The sequence below is a fragment of the Cydia fagiglandana genome, chromosome 7, assembly GCF_963556715.1.
Source record: "Cydia fagiglandana chromosome 7, ilCydFagi1.1, whole genome shotgun sequence".
NCBI lineage: Eukaryota > Metazoa > Arthropoda > Insecta > Lepidoptera > Tortricidae > Cydia > Cydia fagiglandana.
In genome coordinates this window covers 4583912-4605567 of record NC_085938.1, presented here as the reverse complement: position 1 = coordinate 4605567, position 21656 = coordinate 4583912, and the positions used below count along the sequence as shown (strand labels likewise).

Genomic DNA, 21656 nt, shown 5'->3' with positions numbered 1-21656 from the left:
AAAAGCAGCAGAGCTGTCTGCTAGAATGATATAGTAAAACCTTATTATGTTACTGTCTCACTCTAGCAGAAAGCTGAATCTTGCTTTAACAGGACCACAAGCAAATCTGTGAGGGATATGAAGGACCTAAAAAGATATTTGATTACATGAGTCGAAGTGAGCTTACAGTCGAAAGAAAATTAAGTAATTCCCTGGATTAATAAAATACAACACATCCCAGAACTAATGCTTTAATCATTGTGATGTGGAGCGAGAAGTTTCATGATATTGACGAAAAATGTTCATTCGTTATCGATGGTATGGCTTCGCCTCACTAATAGAGTTAGTCCAAGAAAACTCTGCAGCGATTTTGATAGCACACGCAGAACAAGTATTATTTATACCTACGTCATAATTTCATAGAAATTTGACGTTTAAAATAACACTTGCACTGCGTGGGCTATCAAAATCGTTGCAGTCTTTTCTGGGTCTAACTCTAGAATAACTACTTATTTTAGACTGATTTCTCGGGAACAGGAGCACAAATGACGTCAAGTTTCTGGCTTATTATTTCAGATTTTTTCTCCTTTACTTTTTGGCGATGTTGCCTGAAGAACCATCTGTAAATAATTAAAAAAAATATACCTTAAATAACATTAGAACTAAATCTTATTTTAATTTAAAATTAGTTTTACCTACTCATACATAACACCTGTTATGCTTTTGAGATGACCTTTGAAAGGCCTTTGATCGGGTTTGCCACACCAGTCTCATTGACAGGCTACCTATGTACAGGATTTTCTCGGAAAGCCTAGTTTTGGTTTTTAATGCCTCAGGGTGCAGTTTTCTCTGCAAATCATTTAATTAGATACAATAATTATTAGCTGATAACCGGTATGTATAGGTAAGTAACGAGTGTTAATAAACCACAATTCCCTGGCTCCTGAATTTCAAACATTAAAATGTATTCCTATCCTTAACAGTGACCGTCCATCTAAAGCTACTGAGTACCTAATACTTATTTACGAGTATAAAATCAATTGAATCCAATCCAAATAAAACTGCAGCCAATAATCATGGAGTCTTATTATGAGGAACTTACAAGGAGGACCATTCAAACTCACATTGTGACATCAATATTATATCTAAATGATATCAGTCAGCCATGTGTCATTCAGTCGCTCTTACCAATACATGTACGGACAAGTACGAGCGATATGCACGAGCTACTGACATCCTTTAAATAGATAATTTTGATGAGACAATGTGAATCTGTTTTTTTTTAGTTTGAATTAAGGTGACAGTCCATTTCCAACGACAGCTGCACTACTGTTCATTTTACTATGGAAATTGATAATGACAGCGACGCGTTCAGTACCGGTAGTGCAGCTGCAGTTAGAAATGAAATGTTACCATTAGCCTCAAGCCTTTTTAAACTCACATTAATATTGATATAGCCGGTAAGGTGTTGCACGCGCTGTAAAGGAACACGGCGCCTGTGAATGTCTTCATGGTAGCCCCGTACAACGTCGTGTAGGTGGGGTCGAACGCTAGCGCCGCCAGCGTTTCCACAAGACTGAAGAGAGAATTCATTTTTCCTGGAAATGGCCAGTGACATTATTAGTAAGGTATTCCAGTTCCAGGTAGTGCTCCTAGATATAATCCGTTGAAGTATCGGGAGCTCGAAAACAATACAAAAGGTAATTTCACGGTCCATATCCCGTTCGATATGTCTAGTGAAACTTACCGTGAATTATTCAAAACTGTTATGGCGAAAATAAAGCACGATTTGTAAATTAGGGGCTGTCCATAAATTACGTCATCGATTTTTGACGATTTTCGACACCCCTCCCCTAAAATCATCCAAAAATCCAAAATCGTTTCCTCCTTATTTTATAACACTTATTTTACAATAAATGAGTTTTTCGACACCCTGCTCCTACGTGTTTCCTCCTACGTCATGCTACCATCATCCGATGTCCAGACCCCCCCCCCCTTAATTTGAAGTGACGTAATTTATGAATAGCCCCTTAGCAGGAAAACATACATTTGTTTTTCGGACCGTGTATGACCCCGTCTAGATTATGAAGTATTTTTTCCTTGCATTAATATAACATTTTTATATTTATATAAAATGTTCTCATAACGGGTTTTAGTTTCATAAGTTTTGTACATTTTGTAAAATGTATCCTTTGTGAGATAATTCAATATTCTGTTATACATTATTTCCTTATATACGTTACATGAATATGTATGGTGAAGAAAGTTTGAACGGAGCATTTTTGTCTACAAAGATACTAACGATTTAAGACTTTAGATATTTACTTAAATCCTATTATTATTTTCAAAAAACCTTACCCATTTCTTGACTGGGTACTAATTTTGAAGCCATTGATCTTAATGATGTAAACGTAGTGGCGTTTAGTATTTCAACCAGAGGAACTGTAACACAAGAGTAAGAACTAAGAAATATAGTTTTCTAAATTCAATACAATTCTTTATATTATAAAGTATATAGCATGGTACATTTCATTTTTAAAAATAGGGAATGGATACTTCATCATCATCATCATCATGTACAAACAAATAAAAGTAGGTACAACAATACTTATTTAACAATCGAATTAGAGGCGTATTCTAATTGTAATAATAGGTTGTCAGTCTGATCTGGGTTTTTTTATGGACGTGAGCTGTCAGTGTCAGAAGTAACGTTGGTTGAAGAAATTGTCTAATCCAGATCAAATTTATAACGTGTTATTACAATCAGAATACACCCTCTAATCATAAAAATAAGTGGATTATACATAAAACACCATTGTGCCGTTTTGAATAATAAGTTATAATTGACTCGACTGTTTAAGCAAATGCTGGTTTCTTAATCCAGCGATTGCCTTATGTTATGACCTACCCCAAAAATAAAAGTCTATTTCAAACAACAAAAGTAAATAATTTTCATTATGAAGTGATAACAAACTTACCCATAAACATTTGGAAATCAGTGGCGACAAATGCAATGAAGACGGAGCCGACCATCTTGCTGACGATGGATATGAGGCAGAGCACGGAGTCGTCCCAGCCCCACCGCTTGCTGAACACGCTGATGGAGAACAGAGCTCCTGGAAAAAAGAATTTATGTCAATAGCATTATTTGAAGAACCAATTGACTTTACATCGTCTTTCGGCTATGCTCTTTTTTGTTATATCATAATACTAGCGTTTATTGTATTTGTATGTTATGTATATGGTCGGTTGTCACTATACTCTGTATCTTTAGGTATTTAAATAAAAGATCCTGCCCTCTGCCCAACAAAATCTGCCCTCAAATGCCTCCTTAAGCCAGTTGAGGGTAGATGAAAACATTACATGATCAAATAATGTAGGTTAAACTCATAGCCGGAGAGCTAGCCACGGCAATAGGTAGTATGCAATTTATGCTCTTGTTAGTGTGCCATACTATCAATATTAATTAATCCGGGCGCCTGGCAGCTGTTCAGCGGTGGGTGCGGGAGTGGATGGGTAACAAAGGGTTGTAAAATCAATTGAAGGTGTGCAATTTATAGAGCTCTGAGTTTGATGTGATCTACTTAAGTTGTAAATGAATCCTGCTTACCTATGGAATGCGTGATGATGTTGCACGTAGAATAAATGCTGTACTTTACGGCATCCCAATTGAGACGGTAGCGCAGAAACAAATATAACACCTTAGATTCTCCTGTAAGTAGTTAAAGCAAAAGATTAGGCTGCGATCTACTTATAGAATAGACTGAAAGTATAGTCTGATACTAGGTATTCTAAATAGTATTTTAAGAGTATTAGGTCAAAGACTAATTGATTGATATGATCAAAATCGTTATGGATGTATCTATAATCAGTTGTTAGTTAACGCTGTAATATTAAAGTAACCTTAACCCTTTACCTACGGGCTATTGAATCGCTCCGTCACCGCCCAATATGGGCATGTTTTGGCGAGAGTCAGCGGTTAGGCATTATTTCACTTACTTGTAACTTTTGAAGTATTACAGCTACATACTTGAAACTTCACACACACAATAAGTATAATGTGTTTAATCAATAAATAATTACTTAGAGTGATAATATTCACTATTTTTTCTGCTATCAAGCAATATACCAGTCAATAAGAAATTGAAGATTTTTAAGTTACTACTCGCGGATTTCACAAGTTTACGTTTAAAAACATTATTTTATAATTTATTTAACACGAATAAACACTTAAATAACGATAATTATGAAAATAATGCATAAATATCAATCACCAAAAACGTTGCACTAAAATAATTTGCCACTTATGGAAAATAGTGATGTGCATCTATCGATACATTTGTCGATATATCGATAACCTAGTAAATGTAAAACTGAAATTTAACAAGTTATGATTGTGGTGAAATTATTATTAGGTACAATACTACCTAAATTACAATATTTAAACCAAAAACGGTAAAAAACACTAAAAATAACACTCCAAACAATCCCACGCCGTACTCTCAAATCGACAAAAAGTCGATGAAATGTGAAAACAACACTATTGTCCGCCATATTAAATTCAATTATTAGCATCTCTGCAGTACGGGTGTCAACTCCAGTTGCCAGCAAAAAAGCGGTAATTTTAAAATTATGTTTATGTCAGAGCCATCTACCGAAATATTATGATATTTTTTTCTTTGTATCTATACTAATCACAGTGCATAATGTGACCGCTATTACTAAGCCACAAGGTCTCGTTTTGTTTAAAAAAAATGTTGAACACTACCATTACTTCGATCAACTATAGTTGACACCCGTACTGCAGCGGTGTTGCCTTACTGGCAACTCTGGTTGACACCCGTACGTAAAGGGTTAATCTTACCATGGTTTGGGCCATAAGCCATCGCTACAACTATGAGTGTTAATATGATCTTCATTCTGATATTGCCCTCTCGTTTTCTGGTTACAACTGAAGCTGTCTCTTTCTGCACCGTTATAAGGTATTTGGCTGTTATAGGGTCCTTCTGCAAATAAAAACAAAGGATCTAACAGTTGGACGAAAAAAATATCTTTCTGCAGAACTGCATAATATTAGTAGTATGTAGTAGTAGTAAAACACGTTAATGTACAAAAAAAGAAACATCAAACAGGAAAATAACACACATCATTTCTACAAAGGCGAACTTATCCCTTTCAGGGATTTAAATAAATAAAATATAGACAATTTAAAAAAATATACCTTCTCATTTGAATCTTGATCAGGTTTAGTATTTTTCTTCAAATATATGCATCCATATGCAGCAATAGCTAATTGTATGATTCCTGTCGTGAAAAATACTCCATAATATCCTCCAAACCTTAAGAGGAATCCACTTAAGGAGGTGCCAACGAGAATACCGCACGTCATGCAAAGATTAACTAAGCCAACCCTGAAAGTCCTGCATTCTGCCGTCGTAATGTCACTTATGTAGCTGAAGACTCCAAGATACATCATGACCCATCCACCAGTAATAGCAGGGAATATAGATTCTAGGAACATCGTCACTTCTACAGGAATCTCATCGAAAAAATAAGTGCTCAGAATATTGCTTGCGCAAACCAAGATCTCTCCTATCACTGGTAAGAGAATGCAAATCTTCCTATTTCCTGTTCTATCACTCCAAGCACCCATGAAAATCACAAGCAAGGTAGGCACTGCAGTCTGTATTATGCTCCTCCACGTTTCAATTTGGGATATAATCTTCTGTATTTCTCCTTCTTCTTCAGTATGATTACCTTTTCTTTCAATAAGCGCATCGCAAATAACATCCCCATAATCTTTTTTCACTCTGCACGTTTTGTCCAAATTAAGATTTTGTATTGCTATTCTAGAAAGCATAGATCCTATAACTAGTCCAGCAAATATTGGTTCAACCGTCACGTTACATTTGATATAACATATTTTCTCATACAGCGTTTTGGTTTTGAATTCATTTTTATTATCTTTTAAAGGTTTTTCTTCCACATCTGTTTTCTGATCACTCATATTACTGTCGATGCTGTCTGTTGATGTAACACTTTCGCTTAACTGACGTTTTAAAAGTTTATTTGTACATAGATAACTCCTAATTTGTTTTAGTATATAGCGTGTTCCATTATATATTTTACTGAGCAACCTTAAAGTAATCAGTGCAAAATATTCTTCGAAAATGGTTGGGTGGAGTTTTCATGTTTATTTCGAGATTATTCGTTTTAGTAACGAATGTGCGTTGCTATTCACAACTTGAATGTCACAGACTATGGCTTTGTTAATGCCACATGACTCTGTCGTTGAATACAGACGTTTACAAACAGACCCAATGTGTGTTATTAGTGTCCATTACTAACAAGTACAGAATAGGCTGTCAATCATAAAGCAGCTCTTTTTAGATTTATTTTTTTATACGTTTTTTTTTGTTGTGATTTCCCTTTGCCACAAATGTATTTAAAAAAGAGTTCAGAGTTAATCGAAAAGCTTCTTTAAAAGTAGTAAAAGATGTACTAATTAGGATAGGCCAGATAGGCCAAAAGTATGTCGCCATCTTTTCAAGTGATAGCGCCATACCTTTGCCCTACTCTCGAGTAGATGGCGATACTTTTTGACATGTAACAAATTTAACACATATCAGTGAAAGAATAAGGATCAAAGTCAAATGGTGTTCTAAAAGTTGTAATCATTTGTGCCGAAAGATGGCAGTAAATGTACTGACTATATAACTTTAACAATATTCCTGTAGTCTAAATTCTCTTTGCATTGTACGATTGTCATCTTGGCTGGGAAGCCAAGCCAGCAGAGTCGAAGTAACGAAGACTCAGTCTTTCTTATTTATATGTCTCTATCGTTCATACACAGTTATTCATTATGCTCGTCACATAATTGATGCACACTGTAAGTGAGGCGTTATCAATTTATATGATAGTTAAATAATGATGTTTACTAGAAGTGTTTGTACGGCACCTTGTCGTAGAAGTTAATACACTCAATATGGAACCAGATTATTCAAACATCGTATATTATGCGGGATTTGCTACTTGTATTTATTTTTAGAGGACAATCGGTTATATCGTACCAGCCGGTCTAGCATGAGTTGTGTTCTCGCTGACTTCATACATCTAGCGCGACTTCAAGTATGGCCTCACGCTCCAGAACGCAAGTCATGCTAGACTGCCAGTTTTACTTAAACGTTGAAATTTTGATAATGAAGCAGTTATATAATATGTGTTTGAATCTGCATATAAGAATACAGTATCTTGGCTACTATTGTTTCTTTTCTCTTAATGAATGTATTAATTATACGGACTCTTGGAGACCCTATACATCTCTAAGGATAACTTGAGAAACTATATAATCTTATAGTTCTGACACCTAGAGACATTTACACCTCTAAATATTATAGATTTTTTTGTGTTTTTTTTTATCTGTATTTTGTATGTAATTCGACATTAAGAGACCATATACATCTCTTAGTAATTGTAATACGTTAGATTGAATTGTTAGTTTTATTTTATAAAATTGTTGATGTTATTATTTTTGCTTTTATGTAAATTCAATGTTGACGTGTAAAAGTGCCCTTGTGGCCTATTTGCTGAATAAATGTTGATGTTTGATGTTTGATTGGTTAAAGGAGGGTGGGCAAATTGGCATATATGACCAATAAAGACAAGCTATACACGATGATTTTTAATCGGTGATAAGGAACATTTTTTTCTAACTCAGTAATTGATGTAGATCACGTTGAAGTCGTAATTACATGGAAAAAACCGGTCAAGTGCGAGTCGGGCTCGCGTTCCAAGGGTTCCGTACATTAGTCCGACTCACGCCTGACTGCACATTTCTAATAGGTTTTCCAGTCATCTATAGGTAAAGTAGTATTTTTAACCGACTTCCAAATCTCAAAGAAGGAGGTTATCAATTCGGCTATATGTTTTTTTATATTTTTTTTATTGTGTTTGAAAAAAAATTCAAAATTTTAGACCCAGTTATTCAAAATAGTGGAGCTGGTCGCCAAAATGCCGAAATGTTACGACTGAGGGGCACTTTGCCACAACCGTGTTTATGTACTCATTTTATTTAGGGTACTAAGCTTGACCATATGCATCAAAACATGCTTTTTGAATAAACTTTTGATATATGTAACAATTAAGTAATCAAAATTATGTGAAAAATAAAAACTATTATGAAAAGAAACTTTTTGGACACATTTTAAGAATCACCCTTATTGACACACCTTAGCACAGCGCCCATTGAGAGCGTAGCGATAATTTCCTTGTACAAGCCATCCTGTAGAGTTAAGCCACGAAAAGTCTGCAGCGATTTTGATAGCCCTCGCAGTGCCAGTGTTATTTATACATCATAATTTCATAGAAGTTTGACGTAAAAAATAATACTTGCACTGCGTGGGCTATCAAATCCGCTGCAGACTTTTCTTGGTCTGACTCTAGTAAACAATGACTCATATCTATACACAATTTATCTGCGCAGTCGCAAAAATTTGGTTAAAATCGAGCGCTCTTAACTTATCGTTACAATAGTCATGATACCTATCAATCTGAGTTTGGTCGAGTTCACCCTATTTTACTGTATTTTGCCGCAAGGTGTCCCTCGGTACGATTTTTGGTGTTATAGTTCGTTTTTATAGCATTAGAAAGAACTTGCAAGAACGCTTTTTAAATTAAAAATCAAAAATTATTACTTATACAAAAGGTTAATGGTACATAAATAAACATACAAAAGTAACTTAAATATATCTAAATATCGAAATATTTTAATCTAAAAGACCTCCGCGGGCTGTACCGGGTGCAAAGGTGCCCATGATACTTGCCGCGTTACCACGTTGGATAGCGATGGCCAGCCTTTGCACCAGGTACGAACCCGCGCAAACTATTACTTATGAAAGCGGAAGAATATAAATGATCGTAATAGATTTGCCGTAACTTATTTTTAAAATGTGTTTTTCAATTAAAAGACACATCAAGATTGTTTACTTTATTTCTAATGCTAAAAAAAACGAACTATACTAAGGGCTGATTAAGACGGCGCGCAAACTCGCATGCGATTTTAGTTAAATTGCGGACCGTCGGTTACGTTCAATTCAATCGACCGATCAAAAACTGCAATGTAATGAAACTCGCATGCGAGTTCTAGCATAGTCTAAATGAGCCCTAAATCTACGTCACACTCTCACAATATGGCAGGGTAGTGATCAGACCAATAAGTGTCGTGTAACACCAGTGATGTAACACATATACACTTGAAACCGTTAATTTTGCCGCTTTTGTTAGTATACAGTGATCTAGCCACCGGCGGCAACCGTGCACTTCGCTCACAAATGTAAAAGTGTCCGGCGGTAAACACTCCATAATCAATACACGTCCACTACCGTTTGTACCTTAACCTCCTACTAACTAAACTACTTTGATAAAACTTGACCGGTATTGTTTATAAATAAGGAAAAAAGATAAATTTGGCCATGTGATCGTCTAGTGAAATTAATAAGTTGTGAATCTTAGCAGACACTCCTGACTTCGTGCAAACTCGGCTCCGTTTGGCTCAGCATTGCTCCGAGCAATTATTAGGGTTGGTACAACTTGACGTCCCTTTGCGTGCACGACCACATATAAGATAATTACTCGAATTTCGACAACCCTTTAAATTAAATTTAAATAGTCGAACGGGATTGTGCCATAAGTTAGAAATGGATATCATGATTCGACCCTGAATCTCTGTCAAACTTCGGTTTTGTAGGAAGTGTCTTTTCTGTACGGGTACTACCGTACCGTACCGTATTACTTTTTCTGTGACCTTAGTATTAGTACTCATTGTCTTTTATGTGCAGACTAATTAGATGTGGCTTTAAAATCAGGTTTGACCGGGCTGGCGCCGCATGACTAGAGAGGCCGACCCCAAGTAAACAGGCAGGCAGAAACATTGGTTAATTATCATAACTTCAGATGTTCGTAACTCCATGGTTCCGCGATAGGGAATTATGTACAGTCAGCAGCAGAAGTTGCTAAGCGGGCCGGGTGTTCAAAATGATCTTGACGCGACTTTACTGTTAAGAGAATAAGAGCGTGTCAAGGTAATTTTGGAGACCTCGCCCGCTTAGCATATTTTGCTGCTGACTGTACCTACATATGTTTATTTCCTATAAAAAGAAATGTTTTATTAAATATTATATAAATAAAATCATTTCAAATAAAACCGATGTTTAGATTATATTAATATCGATTTTATTTTTCCATAATTTTATTACGAGAAGTATTAGTTAGGTAGATATGTTATTATTTTATAGATGTATATTGCATTTCTGAATGTATTAAAGAAGCTATGTACTTAAGGTCATTGTACCATGAAATTACAAATAAGATGTCATTAATTACAATTTATAATGACAACCAAAGTGTCCTGAAGTTATTGGCCAACCCTGTGTTTCACAATAGGTCGAAGCACGTTGACATTCGTTACCACTTTAGTAGGGATATAATTGCTAAAGGTGTGGTAGAAGCAAAATACTTAGCAACAGCTGAGATGCCAGCTGACTTATTAACGAAGAGTCTAGGGTTTGTCAAGCACTTTAGATTTCTTGAGAAGTTAGGACTTGTGCCTAAGTAGTAGGATGTGTAGTTTTTTTTAAAGCTGTTTTTTTAATGCTGATGATGCTGATGGCTATGCTTAGATATAGTGGGGGTGTAGTTTTATGATATCCAGCAGCGCCGTCTACAGTGTTGATTTAAATATGGAACTGTGGTGTTCCAAATATGTTTTTGATATGAATCGCTGTCATGTCGTTCTGTCACACAATAAATAGTCTTCGGTTAACATGCACGTATTTTATTAATAATATATATTTTCTGAATTCACAAATGTGTAGGTATTACAGTTTATTAAAAAAAATACGTTTAAAAATGAATTAAGTAAAATATGTATAAAATAAAACAAACAAATTTTATTTAAATTTTATTTTCTAGTTTTGTATTTCTAAGCCGGGATCTACATTTGTAGTTGCATTTTTCTTTTTTATTTCTTTACGGATATCCTTTTTGTGCTGAATGAAAACCCACCTGGAAAAAATAAACATCGTAGATGTATCAAAAGTCGGTAGTTAAATAAATAAAATAAAACTCTTAAAACACTATTACATAAATCGACCTACGTGTAGTTCAATTCGGATATAATTATACGAAAACATCGTATTCAAAAATCATCAGATTATCACGAGTATCACATTGATGCGAATTCGCACGTCGCCCCGGTGCATGAGCGTAACAGCGCTATGTACATAATACAGCGATATCCCGTTCGCACACCCAACCAATGTGCGAATCTGCATCGCATCCAATGTGTAAACCTTGATAATTAGATTGTGTTTTGACACAAACAAAGACAGACGAGAAAATATGTATAAAATGTTACGTACTTATATAATATATATAGTCGGAATGTTCACAAGAAATATTAACTTTATCGATTTAAGACGCCACGTTCGAAACGTCAGGCCAAATATAAATACTCTAAAAATATTTTCTTGTCCTTTTTATTTTACCGTTCAGTCGCAATGCATGATTTATGTATCCATGCCAAATTGCAGCTTTCTAGCACTAACGATCACGGAGCAAAGCCTCGGACAGACAGACAGACAGACAGACCTGGCGAAACTATAAGGGTTTCTAGGTGACGACTTTTTTTTATGGCTACGAAACCATAAAAAAGACGTACGTAAGTTTACATGATTAAGTCCCGTATTTCGTTTAAAATTATGATATAAATTTAGCTATAGCTCTTTGATACTTACAGAAAAATGATAATTGGAGGTACAGTGAAACCAGCACTGAGGTAGTATATGATCCCAGGGTCCACCGACAGGGTCTCCCGATAGAGCCAGGAGTATACTGGTCCAAACAACATGTTGGCTAGTATCTCGGTTAAGTTGAATACTGATGTCATTTTACCTGTAATTTTACAAATAATTATCAGACATCGAAAATTTTATAGCATTTTTGGTGCAGTGGAGTGGTGTTAACGGAATTGGTGTAGATAATTCCAACTGAAATAAATTAAGGCTAATATTAACGTAATTAACGTGAATTCATCTAATGATTAATTATCCTAATGGGTTGAAATTGTTTATATCAATTCCGTTAACACCACTCCACTGCATCGAAAATGCTATAAAATTTACGATATCTGCTAATTATATAGCCCGCAGAAAAAAAAATCAAAATAGGATGAAATTTAGGGAAAACGATCCAACATACAAAAGGTCTGTACCTAAGTAAAATTTGAACTTTCTGTCCAATTAAGAAAATGGCAAAATTTTGGTTTTTTTTTGCTAACTTAGGTACGTTTGATTAGCATACTATAGCAATATTTTCTTAGATTCGAACTTCTGAAACCAATTCATTTTCATAATATATGTATAATATTGGATCAAATGATACAATGTTTATATAAAATAATACATAAAGTTACAGGTTTCAACCTTAGTCAACCTTTAGGCAAAAATTAATTTTAAAAGTTTATGTGAGAATATATTTTATACAAATATTTTTATTTTTAACTTGTTTTACGTTGGCACTAAATGTATTTATGTGTATTTTTGAAGATCAAAAAAATTACGAGTTACCTAATTCATCACTAGCGACTAGTTTAGACGAGATGGATCTCATTGCTGTGAAGGATGTTGCGTTGAATGTCTCCAGGAGCACCGCTGTAAATAAAGATAAATTATTGGGTACCTACTCAAAAATACTAATTGTAAGAACATAGACTAGGAATCCTCTAGACCGAGTTTAGAGCAATTATTTCATGCAACCGATGCACGATGATGCCAAAAAATGCGGGGGTGCGCGGGACGAGGTGAGCGAAGTCCCGTGCCGTGATTGGTCCGTTCAAAGACACGGACGTCACACAAAGACACTTTCGACTCGAACATGGAGTAAAATTACCGTATGCGTGGCAGAGGAGGTAGCGCCACTATGCTAAGTCTGGAGGTTGTTTTGTCTGTGACTAAGAACGTGTCGGTACAGTCACTTGCAATAATATATTACACAACGAAGGCCGCTAAAATATTTGACATGATCTTTTTTGTAGAGCCATAAGAGCGTGTCATATATTTTTACGAAAAGTAACATATTTATTATTGCAGGTACTGTACATACATACTTAATTCACCAATAGTCATAGTCGGGAAAAAAACCGTACTTAAATAGATTAGTTTCGAAACATTTGCTTAGATTTTTATAAATAATCATACTAGTCCAGCGCCAGCGCAATGCCAGCGTTCTGGGTACCGGTTACCGGACGGCACAGATCCCGGGCCAATTTTTTTATTTGTAGCCAATTTTTTTAATTTTAACTACTTTTTAGGTAGTTCCAGTTTAGTTTTGTTTAGTTATTTACAAGCTTTTATTTACTTTCACCTGACCGTTGTCTGTCTGTCTGTCTGTAATCAAACCTTGCAAGTTAAATTTGATCCACTTCCCGGTTTCCGATTGAGCTGAAATTTTGCATGCATGTATAAATCGGATGACATTGCAATATTATGGTACCATCGAGCTGATCTGATGATGGAGACAGGAGGTGGCCATAGGAACACTGTGATGAAACAACGCAACCTAATTATGTTAGGGGTTTTTAGAATTGTCTCGACGAGTATTGGTTGTCTGTCGTAAGAAAAGTACAGTCAACGATAAAAGCTTGTACCAAAAATATTTTTTTTCCAAAAACTTATTTACATATTTTTACTTTATTAGCAGTACCAAAAATAATGTAAGTTTTGTCTATGGCAGTACTTACCTACATATGCAACATAGTATACGTACCAATATACATATCTAATGAGGTCGTGGCCCGGGCCACGGCTATTCCGCCCACAAACTTGCTGCAAGTCGAGATGATGCCCAGAACTGAATCGTGCCACTTTAGGTAGCGACTGAACAGGCTTATTGAGACCAACGCACCTGCAACATAGTAATACTGCCGTATTCGAACTTCAAGATATTCACAAGAGACGACAAGTACTAGATCCATTCTAGTTTAGATATCAACTAGTTCTCTTTTGCAGCGCAATTCGGGTAACCGATGTCACTTTTACGTTAGATAGAGCAAGATATCTATTAGATGTGAATTGGATCTCTAAGTCATATCCTGTGGAAATCGTTCAAGAGTATCTCCTGAATCGCGCAAATGTCAAATTTGACAGGTTAGATCTTAAGAGCCCTTCAACGTGCACACTAGCGCCACAGCTAAATAATCGTAATTATTTAAATTTAACGAAAGATATTGAAAAAAGGGGGCCGCTACGTACTGTATTGTGTATTTGAGTACCTTTTGAATTCATCAAACCAGTTTTTATGTTGCTGGTTTCGTCGATCTAGGAACTCAAAACAAAAACGGCCGTTTTAATTTTAGACGCATAGATTGACGAATCTAGCAACATAAAAACTAGTTTGATGAATTCAAAAGGTACTTAAATACACAATACAGTATGTAGCGGCCCCCTTTTTTCAATATCTTTCGTTAAATTTAAATAATTACGATTATTTAGCTGTGGCGCTAGTGTGCACGTTGAAGGGCTCTTAAACATATCGTTATCGTATCTTGGGGATGTCTAGAAGATATCTAATAGATGTCTATTTCAAAATCCGAATCGGGCCCCTAATAACTTGCAACTATATACTTTCAAACAAAAAAAATATTTTCCAAATCGGTTCATCAATGACAGAGTTATGAAGTAACATACATACAAAAAAATACGGTCGAATTGATAACCTCCTCCTTTTTTTTAAGTTGGTTAAAAATAGTACAAATAAATATCATAAAAACTAGCGACCCACGGGTAATAGAAAACCTTAACAAATTATACCTACTTTATTAATTGAAGTAGTTAGTAAATATGGACCCGGGTATGTCCTTAAACTACGTCCAAGGCCACCGGTGGACGGGCAGCAGCGTCCCTCAAATTCGGTGTACTCGACTGCGATCGCCAACTCGCCTGCCAAGCGTGGCGATTATGGCATTCACCCCCCATATGGGGGAGACCTATGTTCAGCAGTGGACGTCTTATGGCTGAGATGATGATGATGATGAAATATGGAAGAAATCTCCACTTCAGACAAGATAGTAAATTTATCAGAAACATACCTAAAGCATGCACCACGATGTAGAAAGTGTTATAAAAACTGTACTTAAGCGCGTCCCAATTAAACCGATATCTTGTGAACAGATAACGTACTGAGTATTCCCCTGAAAATACACAAAATTATTTTTTTAGAGAATAGTGGCATTTAGATATCTTAAAAACTAACATATAAGTACATATAATAAATCTTAAAAACTTAAAATCATTTTGGCGTCACAACAGTTTTCTATTGAATCATCTAATGCAGCAGATATAACACGGAATCGCCGAAATGTCAATGTTTTCTGTCCAGAAATCAGCCCATGCAATACAATTACTCTAAGCTTGAGTTTAAATGTATATTTTGACTAAACCTATTTATAAATACGCATGCATTTCACAATGAAACATGTACGTAATGAATTTTGCAACAACCCCATATTAAGCAACAAAATAATAATAAAGTATCATACCATACCACGGTCCGTGTATAAGAACGATGCAAGTCAGTATTAAAATGGACTTAGTCTGCCTGTGATTAGGTCCCTTTTTGAATGCCACAGCCAACGTATCTTTCACGTGTTTCGTGTCGAAAAAGGATTTGAGGGAGCCCCATACGTTGGCTGACTTATCCTGTAATTGTATCTCAGATTAATTGTGGTTGTGCTAAAGGGAGGCCACGTAAAAATCCTTTAAGGAAAATGGGTTTTATGAGAATGTAGGTGGAAATTGTTTTCCTTGAAAAAGCGAATACTAGATTTAGGTAAGTACAATTATTATTGACAGCTGAGTAAATAAGAAGGCCTTTTCAACTAGTATTATTTTGGTCAAGTTTTGCCTGGCTTTTACGGGTATTGTGTCTACTGTCTACTGTCAGCCAAATCTATAGACTTACTTGAAAAAGTGTACTCGTAATAAAGTCTTTTTAAAAATATATACCGAAAATCGTATAAAACCATAACCTTGTTAAACCGTTTAGAAAAAAATACGTCTTCGAATTGTTTATTACTTTAAACGTTAAACCGATTTGGATTATCATAAAATTTATTTACCTCAATTTCCTTTTCAGAGACCGGTCGTTCAGGGTCTTGGATAAAGATGAAGCCGTAGCAAATGCTGAATAAAAACAGTAAACCGCTTACTGTAAAAACACCGTAATAACCTATATTATGCAGCAGAATACCACTTAAAGCGGAGGCTATTGGTCCTCCCGCGGTTGTACACAGATTTGTCACCCCAATCCTAAAAGTCCTCGTCTCAACACTTGATATATCACTTATGTAGCTAAATATACCCATGTAAGATGTGATCCATCCTCCAGTTATCGCTGGAAAAATTACCTCTAGAAACATTGTTAACTGTACTGGTATTTCATAAAAGAAATACACACTCAAAATATTACTTAGGCACATGAGAAGATCTCCAATTACTGGCAATAGGATGCATATTTTTCTTTTTCTAGTCCTGTCACTCCATGCGCCTAAGAATAATATTAAAAAGCTTGGTATAGCTGTCACGATCAAGTTCTTCCAAACTTCCATTGACGCCACTAGTTCCTGTACGGCCAACTCTTCTTTTAGATACTTGTTGCTTTCTCTAGCCAGCAAGGAGTCACACACAGCATCCCCGTACCCCAAGTTAACCCGACATGCTTTATCTAAATTGAGATTTTGCGTTGCCAGTCGGGCTAAAACTCCGGGAACTACAAAACAAGCTACTACAGGTTCCACAGTAATATTATCTTTCACATATTTTATTTTCTCTTTCAAAGTTTTCCTTTCCTTCTGGTTTGCATTGTAGTTTGCTTTCAAAGGTGCTTCTTCGGGTGAATCCATAGTAACTGTGGGTTTAAGAATAAGCTATTTTGTTCTACAACTAGTGGAAATTTTCAAGACACGTGCAACGCGATCAAATATTGGTACGCGTTGTATGATAAGTTATAACTCTTTGTAACTGTCCTATCATTCTAGAGCGTCTTATTCTACTTAACAGAGTAATACTGTTTATCAGGAATAGAGGGTGTTCTGTTAGTGATAAGAAAAATGAGTATTAATGTAATTGCATTAGATCTAGTACCTATATTGTTTAAACAATTACTTATTAGTTTTAACTTTGAAATACTTCAACTGCATATATAGGTTACCTTACGAGTTAGGTATAAAAACATAAGTAGAGGCATAAAGGCTAGCAATGTAGGTATATGTTAATACAGTTTTTATATTTAAATTAAATTTAAATGCGAATAAGATTTGCTGCACAAAAGACTTGCCGCGGGCTTTCTGGTAATTGGTTTGAAATTCCCGTTGAAATTATGAAATGCACTGCACAATATTTTTAAATACACTTTATAAATAAGAGAATCACTTTTATTCCTTGTGGGGTTCGTTGAGAAATTAACGCGGTATAAACCAGCAATTGTACCTGCAGGGGATTAAGGATGACTCACTTACATCGAACCGACCGGGCCGTGTTCCGATGTGTCGGAAGCCGGTGTTGCTCGAAGGAGCCGTGTCTTGGCCGGAGCTTACTTTTCTATGGGCCCGATTTGGATTTTGGAATAGATATCTATTAGATATCTTTTAGAAATCACCAAGATACGATAACGATATATTTAAGATCTAACCTGTCTTTGACATTTGCGCAATTTTGGAGATACTCTTGAACGATTTCCACAGGATATGACTTACGATCCAATTCACATCTAATAGATATCTTACTCTATCTAACGTAAAAGTGACTAGTTGATATCTAAACTATAACGTATCTAGAATGGATCTAGTACGTGTCGTCTCTTGTGAATATCTTGAAGTTCGAATACGGCGGTATGACAGATGGCAGGTGATCACGTGATGTTTTCTAAAGAAAACGAAGCTCCGGAAGTCCCAGCCTGGACACGGCCCGGTCTAACGTGAGTCATCCTTTAGACTTTACATAGACATGTTTTTAATAGACATATTATATCCAGTCCACATCAAATCAACACATGATTATCTCTTGTGTGTCTGTCTCTGTCACTGTTTCATTCGTTCAGTAGTTCGTACGGTTTAGGCACCAAGGTTTAAAAACATTTTTACCCAAACCATTGTTAGGGGCCTCCCTACTCAAATAATTGAATTACATACTAACGTCAATAACCCAGCGCTTTACGATACTTTGTTACGATATACCTAGTGTTTACCGAGCGAAAGCGAAGGTCTTCGTTTTGGCTTGGGCAAAAATTCTTTCGCATGTCTCGCCTACACAAGCCGCAATTTTAAACGATATTCATGAAATTTTGTGAGCTGTCGATTTTTTTTAAATTAACGAAGTCACAGTGCCACTAGTATAAATTATTTTTAATGTGAGCATTTTGTTTTATTAAATTATTTATTGTGCCCCAACCAAAACGCAGGACAAACGCCTCCCCTCTTTCCTGAAACTCGTCTCGGTTTTGAGCTACATCTGGCCAGTCTTTTTTCGAAAAACCTTTCACTTTTGGGTTAATTAAACTCAGAATCACGAGTACTATTGAATGAGACAAAGAAAAAAAAGTGTCCCCATTTTTTCATAAAAATTTTGGATGTCAGTTTTGTAACGGTCCATACAAAATGTACCTACTTATGTGAAAATGCGTTACAAAACTGAATTTTCTTTGGGATACCTTTTTTTCTTTTTAAATCGATAGTCCGCGTGATTTTGAGTAAAAATAACCCAAAAGTTGTTGAATTAAAAAAAAGGAAATGGTACACTTTTAACTGAAAATGCCAAACAAAACTAATAGAAGAATGCATTAGAAACATGCTTGCCTGTGAGCCTCCTGTCGACAAAGGACAAATGAAGGTTATGTTAACAAACTGCATTTGATAGGCAAACGCAAATAATGCTACTGACATCCTCACTAATACTATAAATGCGAATGTAACTCTTGTTTGTCTGTTACCTCTTCATGCTTAACCGCAGAACCGATATAATGGTATGAGGTGAATAGTAGGAGGGCTCGATTCGGATTTTGAAATAGACATCTATTAGATATCTTTTACACATCACCAAGATACGATAACGATATGTTTAAGATCTAACCTGTCAAATTTGACATTTGCGCGATTCTGGAGATACTCTTGAACGATTTCCACAGGATATGACTTAGATGTCCAATAGATATCTTGCTCTATCTAACGTAAAAGTGACATTGGTTGCCCGAATTGCGCTGCAAAAGAGAACTATAGTTGATATATAAACTATAACGTATCTAGTACGTGGCGTCTCTTGTGAATATCTTGAAGTTCGAATACGGCAGTAAGTCGTCAGTCTTCGTGACAAATTCCACTGGCCTATGCTCCAAGGCTTCCACATTTGTCCTCACTGTATGCCTCCATTTCGGAAGTGATAAATACGTAAATATAGTTATCAATAGTAGCGTATGAAACTACGCACCAAAAGTACCCTAGATTGCTTTTTCGATTAGATATATATCTCAAAAGTTTGCGTTCAAAGGTATCTTTGTTTTGTTGTTCTGTGTCTACAACAGTTTAATTGTTCTATATATAGTCTGTATTTGTTCAGTTATTAGAGAATTTTATATAAGTATCCTTGTTTGTTAAGATATAATGGTACCTTTCGATGTTGACTACACGAAACGAATGAAAATTAGTATCAGACATAGATGTCGAATTGTCGATATCTTACTTTGAATCTTCTTCTTCTTCCTCGCGTTATCCCAGCATTCTGCCACGGCTCATGGGAGCCTGGGGTCCGCTTGACAACTAATCCCATGATTTGACGTAGGCACTAGTTTTACGAAAGCGACTGCCATCTGACCTTCCAACCCAGAGGGTAAACTAGGCATTATTGGGATTAGTCCGGTTTCCTCACGATGTTTTCCTTCACCGAAAAGCGACTGGCAAATATCAAATGATATTTCGTACATAAGTTCCGAAAAAAACTCATTAGTACGAGCCGGGGTTTGAACCCGCGACCTCCAGATTGCAAGTCGCACGCTCTTACCGCTAGGCCACCAGCGCTTCCTTACTTTGAATGTTCATGATTTTAAAATTACAACTTAATTTCGATTCTGTGTCAGTGACTTCTTCGTGAAAAGGCTCCCTTGCAACTGTAGGCAACTTTGAGTAAGTAACTACTGATATTAAAAATCGATAGTCACAAGTATGAAGTCTTCACGTCTCTTACCTTTGCTGTCACCCGGGAACATGGAACGCGAGAAATACGTGCATATTTCCTTATTCTGTCATTTGTTACGTGACTAAATCCACTCAAAGGAGCTTATTACGTGTCTACCAAAACAGTTTTGCATTTGGCTAAACCTTTATTGACTAAGTTATAAGGTTGAGGATTTGGTGAAAGAAGAATAAATAGAGTAGTTGGGCAAGCACGGCTGACTTCTATTTTATAAATCCATTTCATTGAATGTAGATATTTTGTGATTTCTACCTTTGTTGATGCTGTGTTCGATTTAGTTTTACTTCACTTCCTTTGATTTTACCGATGTCGGTATTGTTAATGCTTTTTAGTCCAATAGAAAAAAAGCGCTGCATATAGACGTACGTTTATAATTATGAACAGTATAATAAAATTGAGTTGCCAGTTAACAGTTATTCCGGATATTGTTTAATAAATTCGTAACATTATGTTTATTCTCTAAGTAATAGGTACCTACTGAAATATCTTATATACCACGGTCCACTTATATATACTGAAAAACGTAATTCAAGACCAATAAAAGTAAGACAATGTTGCCACTGCAATAATTTGTTTGTAAAATAGTAAATTCCTTTTGATAAATAATCACGCTAAGATAATTTATTTATTAGTAATTCTACTCCTATGATTTGACAAAGTACTTTTATATACTTATTTTTACATAAATACAAGACGTGCTAGTAAAAAGAGGCAACATTTTTTACTTTTTTTGATCTTGAATTACGTTTCGCAGTATAGAAATTCTAAAAAAAACAGTATAAAAGGTACTTACATGTCTATACTACCTTTTAGAATTAAGTAAGAATTTAGGGAGAGGCCTAAAGAGATTATCTTTCCACAGTTACTTCACATTTATTATCAGGCGTAGGCGAGCATTGGCTTATAAATTATGATGGACGGCCAGTTTTTGATACCCTCGAGTAACCATTGGGGGATGCTTAGATGGCAAAGTTTCGCCGAAAAAAAACACTATAGAGCAGACGCCTGCCCCGGTTTTAGCCACCTTAGTCAAGCCAACGTTTCTGTCCATTCGACGACGCCAAGTTCGCTAAAGTCTTTCTGCACTTCGTCTCTCCAGCGGTACCTAGGGTGACCAGACGGTCTTCGGCCATTTTGTACGTCCTCCAGACTGCATGATCTTCCCCCATCCGGACTACGTGCCCGAGCCATCGGAAAATATATTTAGACATGTAATAAAAATGTTTTTGGAATATTTGCTAGTAAAGATGTTTGAGATCTCGAATGTACAGTCGACGTCAAAGATATGTTTACAATGTTCGCCTTATTACAAAGGAGTAAGGTGCAAAAGTGTAAACATATTTTTGACTTCGACTGTACATTGAGGCAAACGCTCGTTTGTCC

General features: G+C 35.8%; 2 protein-coding genes across 3 annotated transcripts; both read right to left on the bottom strand.

Annotated features, from left to right (window-relative positions):
- Positions 1-214: 214 nt before the first annotated feature.
- On the bottom strand, positions 215-6262 carry LOC134665698 (probable peptidoglycan muropeptide transporter SLC46). 2 transcript variants are annotated; one of them, XM_063522655.1, is made up of 7 exons: positions 5201-6262; positions 4844-4982; positions 3590-3691; positions 2958-3095; positions 2338-2421; positions 1421-1577; positions 215-599 (listed from the first exon to the last, which is right to left on the bottom strand). In XM_063522655.1, the coding sequence occupies exons 1-7, from the start codon at positions 5984-5986 to the stop codon at positions 494-496; spliced, it is 1512 nt and encodes a 503-aa protein (XP_063378725.1). In that variant the 5' UTR covers positions 5987-6262; the 3' UTR covers positions 215-493. The 2 variants fall into 2 exon arrangements, with proteins under 2 accessions (XP_063378725.1, XP_063378724.1); XM_063522654.1 differs by having other exon boundaries at positions 4844-4985; positions 5201-6259.
- Positions 6263-10923: 4661 nt separating this feature from the next.
- LOC134665712 (proton-coupled folate transporter-like) lies at positions 10924-17026 on the bottom strand. Its single transcript, XM_063522676.1, has 7 exons — positions 16151-17026; positions 15572-15731; positions 15122-15223; positions 13801-13938; positions 12603-12686; positions 11772-11928; positions 10924-11040 (listed from the first exon to the last, which is right to left on the bottom strand). Exons 1-7 carry the CDS (start codon positions 16931-16933, stop codon positions 10944-10946), a joined length of 1521 nt encoding a protein of 506 aa, XP_063378746.1. The 5' UTR covers positions 16934-17026; the 3' UTR covers positions 10924-10943.
- Positions 17027-21656: the final 4630 nt, after the last annotated feature.

Bases quoted from the DNA above. Each gene is read 5' to 3' on its own strand.
- LOC134665698 (XM_063522654.1), bottom strand. From the start codon at position 5,986: ATGAGTGATCAGAAAACAGATGTGGAAGAAAAACCTTTAAAAGATAAT. The intron at 1,578-2,337 runs GTAAGGTTTTTT...GGCCATTTCCAG, and splicing joins AGTACCCAGTCAAGAAATGG to GAAAAATGAATTCTCTCTTC. The intron at 600-1,420 runs GTGAGTTTAAAA...AATTATTTACAG, and splicing joins CCGGCTATATCAATATTAAT to ATGGTTCTTCAGGCAACATC.
- LOC134665712 (XM_063522676.1), bottom strand. From the start codon at position 16,933: ATGGATTCACCCGAAGAAGCACCTTTGAAAGCAAACTACAATGCAAAC. The intron at 15,732-16,150 runs GTAAATAAATTT...ATACAATTACAG, and splicing joins TCTCTGAAAAGGAAATTGAG to GATAAGTCAGCCAACGTATG. The intron at 13,939-15,121 runs GTATGTTTCTGA...ACTATGTTGCAG, and splicing joins CATCGTGGTGCATGCTTTAG to GTGCGTTGGTCTCAATAAGC.